Consider the following 9,145-nt stretch of genomic DNA (forward strand, 5'->3'; position numbering starts at 1 on the left):
GAAGCTCAAAACACACATTAATAGTGGGAAACTTCAACCCTCACTGTCACCAATGGACAGGTCATTGAAATAAAAACTAAGCAGAAACACAGTGAAACTAACAGAAGTTATGAACCAAATGGTTCTAACATATATCTATAGAACATTTCACCTGTGAACAAAACAATATTCTAGTCAGAGAATTTAGAAAACTGTTTTATCTCAGCGAGTATGAAAACATAACAATACAATAAGAATAGAAAGAACTCATATGGGTAGGCAGACCAGGAATAACAATAGGAGGGAGTTAGGATTGACTTGCAATAATCAGAATTAATTCAATATTTGTATGAAACTGTCAAAGAGTAAAGTCAATAAGAGTTAAAGGAGAGAGGATAAATTTTAGGTTGAAAGTTTTATGGGTGGATTAGTGTCTCTAATGCTTCACTAGGGTTCCTGTCTGGCTATAAGAGGTGGCCTCTTCAAGTTCTATATCCCCAATGTAGTAAGTTACAGCTAAAGTAACCTTCACTGATTCTTGGGTGTTTGCATTTCCCAGGTCTCTGTCTCATCCTGGAGATGCTCTCTATCTTCTCACTGCTGTCAGTTACAGATTTCTATTCATTTTCACGGCCATGTAGCCATCTCTCCTGTCCTCTATTTCCCTCCCCAAACTGCTTCACTGCTAGTTACTTCCCTCCATCTCCCTCTTATGACTATTTTATTCCTCCATCTGAACAAGACTCAAGTTTCTTTACTAGAGCCTTCTTTCCTATTTATCTTCTTTTGGTCTGTGGAGTGTACCGTAGTACCTGCATTTTATGACTATTACCCACTTATAAGTGAGTCCATACAATACATGTCCTTTGGGGACTGGCTTACCTCACACAGGATGATATTCTCAAGTCTCATTTATATTCCTGTAAAATTCATGATGTCTTGTTTTAATAGTTGATTATTATTCCATTGTGTAGATGTTCCAAATTTTCTTTATCCATTCTTCAGTTGAAGAAGGTCTTAGGTTGTTTCCAGCTTCTGGTTATTACAGATAAAGCTCATATGAACATAGTTGAGCAAGTGACTTTCTGGAATGGGAGAGCATCTTTTGGGTATATTCTGAGATGTAGTAGCTGGGTCTTGAGGTAGAACTATTCCCAGTTTTCTGAGAAGACACCAAATTGATTTCCAAAGTGCTTATACAAGTCTGCACTCCTATCAGCAGTGGAGGAGTGTTGCCCTTGCTCCACATTCTTGAAGGCATGCGCTACCTCCTGAGATTTTTTATCTTAGCCATTCTGATGGGATTCAACCTCACATTTGTTTTGTTTTCCATTTCTCTGATGACTAGGGACTCTGAACATCTTTTTTAAGTTCTTCTCAGCCATTTGAAATTCTTCTGGAAAGAATTCTCTGTTTAGATCCATACCTCATTTTTAAAATTGGGTTATGTGGATTATTGGTGTCTAACTTCTTCATACATTTTGGAGATTAGCCCTCTGTCAGATTAGGGTTGGTGAATATCCTTCTGCAATCTGAGGGCTGCTGATTTGTCCTATTGACAATGTCCTTTGCCCTACAAAAGTTTTGCCCTTTTATCAGGTCCCATTTATCAATTGTTGATTTTAGAACCTGAGCTCTTTGTGTTCTGTTCAGGGAATCCTCTCTTGAACCAAATGCATTCAAGGGTATTTCCCAGTTTCATTCCTATGAGATTTATTGTGTCAGGTTTTATGCTGAGGTCCTTGATTCACTTGAACTTTAATTTTTTGCAGAGTGTTAAGAAAGGATCTATTTTCATTTTTCTACATGTAGACATCCAGTTAGTCCAGCAACATTTGTTGAAGATGCTTTCCTTTTTCCATTGTATGGTTCTGGGTTCTTTATCAAAAAACAAGTGTGAGGGAGGAAGAAGAGGGAAGGAATAGCCATCCAATAACTGGCCCAAATTCAGACCCATCCCATTAGCAAGTGCCAATCACTAACACTATTAATGATTCTGTGCTACGCTTGCCATCAGGACCATGTTGTCCTCTGAGAGACTCTACCCAGCAGCTGACTCAGACAGATAAAGATTTCCATAGCCAAACAGTGGATGGAGCTTGGGTACTGATATGGAAAAATAGAAGGAAGTATTGTGGCCCAGAAGGAGCAGGAACTCCACCAGAAAACCAACAGCATCAACCAACGTGGACGCTTGGGGCTCTCAGATTCTGAACCACCAACAAAAATGTAGCCAAGCTGGATCTAGGCCTTGGTAACCTTCATATATAGCAGATGTGCAGCTTGCCCTTCATGTGGGTCCTGAACAACTGGATCAGGGACTATCCTAAAAGATGTTGCCTGTACCTGGGATATGTTCTACTAGCTGAGCATTTCCCCAAGCCTCTGAGTGGAAGTGTCCTGTCTCCCAGAGACTTGAAATGCCAGGATGGGGAGAGAAACCCGGGGAGTCCCCACATACTCAGAGGAGAAAGGGATGGGGTATTAGGGAAAGATTGTGGAAGGGAGTGACCTTGAGGGGGATAGTGTACATGATGTTAATTGAATAAGTAAAAAAAACTTTAAATTAAATAAAAATGTTAAAGGAGAGGATAGCAAGATGGAGCAGTAGTTAGCAGATTTGCTACTAGGCAGACAATGCAAGTTTTGTTCTTGAAATGTACATCATAGCCCACAGCCATCTCTAACTTCAGTTCTACAAGATCTATTTCTGGTCCCTGAAGGCACAGGCACCTATATGGTGTGTGTGAGTGTGTGTGTGTGTGTGTGTGTGTGTGTGTGTGTGTGTGTATGCATGTGTGTGTGTGCAGGCAAAACAACTCTCAATTTTTGAGAGCAGATGTGGTGACAGTTTTCTGAAGTTTCAGGGATATTTGTACAATCCACTGACTAATATTTTAAAGGTTCATGAGACTGACTTAAGAGAGGCCATTTGTGTTGGACTTTAGGAAAATGTCAATGGAATAACGGTGTTAGAAAACAAGGCCTCTAGAGACTAGTTAGGTTCATGGGAAAGAGACAGCCAAAAGTCATTGGTCTCTAGGAATAGCAAAATTAAATTCTTGGCTTTCCAGACCTGTGCTCCAGAGGGTAATCAGCTGCTTAAACGATAATGATGTAAAAATAGGGAAATGTGCCCAATGAGCAAATATAGGACACTTCAAGCTTGTCATCTAATGTCCTTCAGAGTATTCAGCCTTGGACAGAAGCTGGAGAGGGAGAACTCATTGCATTTTAAGTCTTAAGTGTTTCCAGTTCTTTGTGCTGTGTGGACTGGTTTGGAGCTTCGGTCTCCACCATTCTCTGAGAAGCTTGAGCTGACATTCTGGGAACTTCAAAGAGAGTGCTCGGGTGAGTCTCAGAACTCTAAAGACACCGCAAGAAATTGTCAAAGAAAGGTGGTCTCGGGTTCATCCTTCTGAGGTCACTGGAGAGCCAGTCCCTGTTAGTGTAGTGGGATTTCTCTGAGCTTACCTAGGCATTCAATTTCATTACAGTGTAAGAACTACCGAGTAATCTTCACAGTAAAAAGTAGTGAAAGAATGAAGGACTGTGGTGCCGAGAAATAAAGGCATTTTTGTATTAAACAAGATTTATTGTGTTTAGGATAATGAGAAACATCAGTAGAAAGCATTCTTACACATTGATGAGAAATGGTTATTAAATATCACCTCTTGTATGAATGTACACACACACACACACACACACACACACACACACACACACGGAGGGGGTGATTGCTCCAATCTCTGAGAGACTCAATGTTTCTATGAGTTATTGTTCATTTTCTTTCTCTACTGAAAACGCCTAGACAGTCCTCTCTTGTATTCTCTTATGGGAGTATATATGTATTCCTGGTTTCAAATGTACTCTTCCAGTGTATGTATTAGAGTTCTTTTACTTTCTATTTTCACAAATTACCTGCCTTATTCCACTTATTCCTTCATTATTCCCAGATGTATGTTTACAGTAATATTTAAAAGTTTGTTTAGTATGTACAAATCTAGTATAATCAGGCATACTTGTGTTAAAATGTCTTCTTGCTCATCAGAAAGAATTCATTAATGTGTCATTTATTTTTGTATGTTTTTCTATCAGGCCAGTTTTACATGTTTCCAGTGTGTTTCTTCACCTTTATTATTCTTTATTGTTATTTGCATGTCTGTAATCAGATACAACTCAAAAGGAGAGGGGTACCAACACTTTTATTCATTAGTTACATTGTACTCACTCTTTTCATCATTTAAGAAACACCCATTGAGTTGAGCATATTTCAACATGCAGCTCTAGGAGATACTAAGTTTGGATAAAACTGCCTCCATGCATTTAGAGATGGTTTTAAAAATCATACTTGTTTACTTTCAGGTCTTTAAGAGTTTGGCTTTAAGTTACTTATCCCTTATAATATCATTAAAATTTTTTCTTTTAGCTATTTGGTTCATATCGAAACACACTAAATTAAAATGAATGTTATATAAAGTAAAGGGTGTCACTGAAGTCTAGAGAAGAAAACATGATAGGAGAAAATGAGGTTCAAACTGATTCCACATAATTCAACACGAGTGCTTAAGATCTCATGATCTGCAGTATGCCAACGGAATTACACTTTCAAACTTACACTTCCACATCTAATATTTATTTCATAGAAGTAATAAAACATTACTTTAAAAACAGTACACTTGTGATTTATTACATGTTTTTAATCTGAAATTTAGAAGAGAGGAATGTAAATTTTTACAACATAGGTAAGTAATAAATATTGAAGGAAATGGCAGCACTAAAACCCATGATGTGAATATCACATGCTGTGTATTTGTGTGGAATTATCCCTCCAAATCCTATGTATATTAGAAGTTACTAGGGATAAATTAAAAGCCAGAACCAATGACAACAAATAGTAACACTGCATGGTATCATGATTACCCTTCCTTTCACTTTGTGCTTCCCTATCTTTAGCCACACTAAAGAAAACATGTCATTCTAAAACATTGTAGGATTGTGGACATGGTAATAAGAAAAAATGAGATAGAGGACACATAAGAAAATGTTGTAGAGAATGGAAATTTGATTGAGATACTCTATATAAAAGTTCATATATGTCACAATGAGTCACCGCACTTTGAATAAATAAAAGTAGTGATGATACTAGATAAAACAAAAAGATCTCCATAATCTAAATGTACCAAGGAAAAATGATTAGATAATGCTGCCCCCTTTTTTAGGGGTTCTTAGTATGTCTTAAAGTATCTCTCTACATATTATGTGTGCATCCTTGATCAAACATTGTGTATGAAATGCTCCAGTAGGATTCTAGGCCTGTCATTATGCTTTATATATCTCCTCCAATTTGATTTTCTACTTCTCTGCCTATCTTCTGAATAAGACTAATTAAGAGTCCCAGACATCTGAAAATGAATGTTCATAGTACAGTTTAACTGTTTCACACCATGTAGATGACTGTATCTTTTTCATGGATTTATAATTGTACCCATGCTGAAGTAATAATTTTGCTTTTACATTAAACCATAATTCTCAATGTGAAGTAATTTCACTCTTCAGTGTCTATAACTGCACATCTGCCATATAGGGAGGTTTCATTAGAAGCTAGGTTGATTCTAAGCATCCTATAATACACACAACATCCCACGACATAGATTGATATGTTCAGAATGTTACCTGGTTACTATGTAGAAAGTCCTGGGTATGATTTTTCCAAAATGCATAAATCACAGATATAGGCACACATGCATGACAGACACTAAAGGCAGCTTCAAGCTTCCATTTAAGTTATACCCACTGTAATATTTTTCAGCCCATTGGCACTGTTTGTCCTGTTATAAGGTAGTTGCCTTAAAATAGTTTTAGCTGTTATTCTATTTCTCTATCCTCTCTCTCTCTCTCTCTCTCTCTCTCTCTCTCTCTCTTTCTCTCTCTCTCTCTCTCTGTGTGTGTGAGTGTGTGTGTGTGTTGTGTCTCTGTGTTTCTGTCTCTGTCTCTCTGTCTCTGTTTGTCTCTGTCTCTGTCACACACACACACACACACACACACACACACACACACACACTGTGAAAAGGGTGAATTTTACTAAAAGGGTGAAATCTGCTGAACCTACACGTGGACAAATAAATGTCATACCATCACCCCAAAGGCAATAAACATGATTCCTTTGCTTTCCTATATTCTTTTCATGCATATACATGAAGGACTTTTTGTTTGTTATCAATCTCTAAAAAGTCTCTAAGTGCTGCCTGAACCATATTTAGAACTAATATTATGTATTCATAATAATTTATCATTGAAATTGTAGAATACATGGAAAGGTTCAGAGAGTAAAAGGAATGTCTATCAAGATTACCATCAGAGCGTCCTTAAGGAAAACAATTCCATGCAAACAATTCAGAAGTCGATGTATTAAAAATATAAAAAGTATGTCATCTATAATAATGTGAGAAGAAGAGTCACATTAGCTTGCTTTAATCTCATCTCACATTCACATATGAATGATGGAAACAGGGAACAACACAAGAAGAATTTCAAGTTTTTTTCTTCTTGGATTTTCAGAAAACCCACACCTTCAATTGCTCATTTTTGCACTGTTCCTGTCCATGTACATGGTAACAGTGTTTGGGAACCTGCTTATCATCATGGCTATCATCACACAGTCTCACCTGCATTCACCCATGTACTTCTTCCTTGCTAACCTATCCTTTGTGGACATCTGTTTCACCTCCACCACCATCCCAAAGATGCTGGTAAATATACACACCCAGAGCAAGACCATCACCTATGTACACTGTATTAGCCAAATGTGTGTCTTCTTGGTTTTTGGTGAACTGGACAACTTTCTCCTGGCTGTGATGGCCTATGACCGATATGTGGCTATCTGTCATCCACTGTATTACACAGTCATTGTGAACCACCGTCTCTGTATCCTGCTGCTTCTGCTGTCCTGGGATGTTAGCATCCTCCATGCCTTATTACAGAGTTTAATGGTGCTACAGTTGACCTTCTGTGGAGATGTGAAAATCCCTCACTTCTTCTGTGAGCTTAATCAGCTGTCCCAACTCACCTGTTCAGACAACTTTCCAAGTCACCTCATAATGAATCTTATACCTGTTATGTTGGGAGCCATTTCCCTAAGTGGTATCCTTTACTCTTATTTCAAGATAGTGTCCTCCATACGTTCTATCTCCTCAGTTCAAGGGAAGCACAAGGCATTTTCTACATGTGCCTCTCACCTTTCCATTGTCTCCTTATTTTATAGTACAGGCATTGGAGTATACATCAGTTCTGCTGTGGTCCAAAGTTCACATTTTGCTGCAAGAGTTTCAGTCATGTATACTGTGATCATCCCCATGCTGAACCCCTTCATTTATAGTCTAAGGAATAAAGATGTGAAGAGAGCTCTGGAAAGACTGTTAGAAGGAAAACTGTAGCATATATCATTGGACTGGATGAAGTTCCCATGATTGCAGAGGGTGCAGCTACAGAGCCAAAAAATAGGGCTCTGTCTTTAGATCATACAGGGATAGATACATCTGGCTATTTTGTGGAGAGACTGGAGAGGTTGTTGAAAGTTACAGGAATACTTGCTGTTCTCCGGAAGACCAAAATTTAGTTCCTGGGAGCCATAATCACAGTTCATGACTGCATGCAAATCAAGCTCTAAGGGATTAAATACTCTCTTCTCACCTTTCTAGATACCTAAACTAACAGGCACAATACCACACACACATATGGATGAGTAAAAATAAAATAGATCTTATGATTGTACATAAGTATTCCCAGGAGTTTCCATTTCTCTCATTCTGGCTGTCGACATGATACAAACAAGCCACATTACTAATATATTTATTCTCTCTGTTATACAACAATTTCTATAGTTGTCCTGGATTCCCAGAGTTATTCCAAACACAGGACTGAAATTATATAGGTCAGCAACACTTAAAAATTATTTCTTTTTTTTTCTTTTTTTTTTTATTAACTTGAGTATTTCTTTTCTTTTTTTTACTACTGTCAGCTTTTTCTATGTGAAATGCTAGGCTTACACCTAATCTGTTTAATGTCATAGAAATATATATGCCCACATATTATTTTTTTACTTTTTTCTTTTATTGGATATTTTCTTTATTTACATTTCTTTTTTTTTGTTTTTTTTTTTTTGTTTTTTTTTCTTTTTTCTTTTTTTTTTATTAACTTGAGTATTTCTTATATACATTTCGAGTGTTATTCCCTTTCCCGGTTTCCGGGCAAACATCCCCCTCCCACCTCCCCTTCCTTATGGGTGTTCCCCTCCCAACCCTCCCCCCATTGCCGCCCTCCCCCCCTAGACTAGTTCACTGGGGGTTCAGTCTTAGCAGGACCCAGGGCTTCCCCTTCCACTGGTGCTCTTACTAGGATATTCATTGCTACCTATGGGGTCAGAGTCCAGGGTCAGTCCATGTATAGTCTTTAGGTAGTGGCTTAGTCCCTGGAAGCTCTGGTTGCTTGGCATTGTTGTACTTTTGGGGTCTCGAGCCCCTTCAAGCTCTTCCAGTTCTTTCTCTGATTCCTTCAATAGGGGACCTATTCTCAGTTCAGTGGTTTGCTTCTGGCATTCGCCTCTATATTTGCTGTATTCTGGCTGTCTCTCTCAGGAGCGATCTACATCCGGCTCCTGTCGGTCGGCACTTCTTTGCTTCATCCATCTTGTCTAATTGGGTGGCTGTATATGTATGGGCCACATGTGGGGCAGGCTCTGAGTGGGTGTTCCTTAAGTCTCTGTTTTAATCTTTGCCTCTCCCTTCCCTGCCAAGGGTATTCTTTTTCCTCATTTAAAGAAGGAGTGAATCATTCACATTTTGATCATCCGTCTTGAGTTTCGTTTGTTCTAGGGATCTAGGGTAATTCAAGCATTTGGGCTAATAGCCACTTATCAATGAGTGCATACCATGTATGTCTTTCTGTGATTGGGTTAGCTCACTCAGGATGATATTTTCCAGTTCCAACCATTTGCCTACGAATCTCATAAACTCGTTGTTTTTGATAGCTGAGTAATATTCCATTGTGTAGATGTACCACATTTTCTGTGTCCATTCCTCTGTTGAAGGGCATCTGGGTTCTTTCCATTTTCTGGCTATTATAAATAAGGCTGCGATGAATATAGTGGAGCACGTATCTCTTTTAT

At 38.3% G+C, this 9,145-nt stretch overlaps 1 protein-coding gene across 1 annotated transcript; it reads left to right on the forward strand.

Moving 5' to 3' along the window:
* The first annotated feature begins 6,482 nt into the window (after window positions 1–6,482).
* On the forward strand, window positions 6,483–7,415 carry Or7a39 (olfactory receptor family 7 subfamily A member 39). Its single transcript, NM_001000709.1, has one exon. The coding sequence runs from the start codon at window positions 6,483–6,485 to the stop codon at window positions 7,413–7,415; it is 933 nt and encodes a 310-aa protein (NP_001000709.1).
* The last annotated feature ends 1,730 nt before the right edge of the window (window positions 7,416–9,145 follow it).

This window comes from Rattus norvegicus, chromosome 7 (genome assembly GCF_036323735.1).
Source record: "Rattus norvegicus strain BN/NHsdMcwi chromosome 7, GRCr8, whole genome shotgun sequence".
Lineage (NCBI taxonomy): Eukaryota > Metazoa > Chordata > Mammalia > Rodentia > Muridae > Rattus > Rattus norvegicus.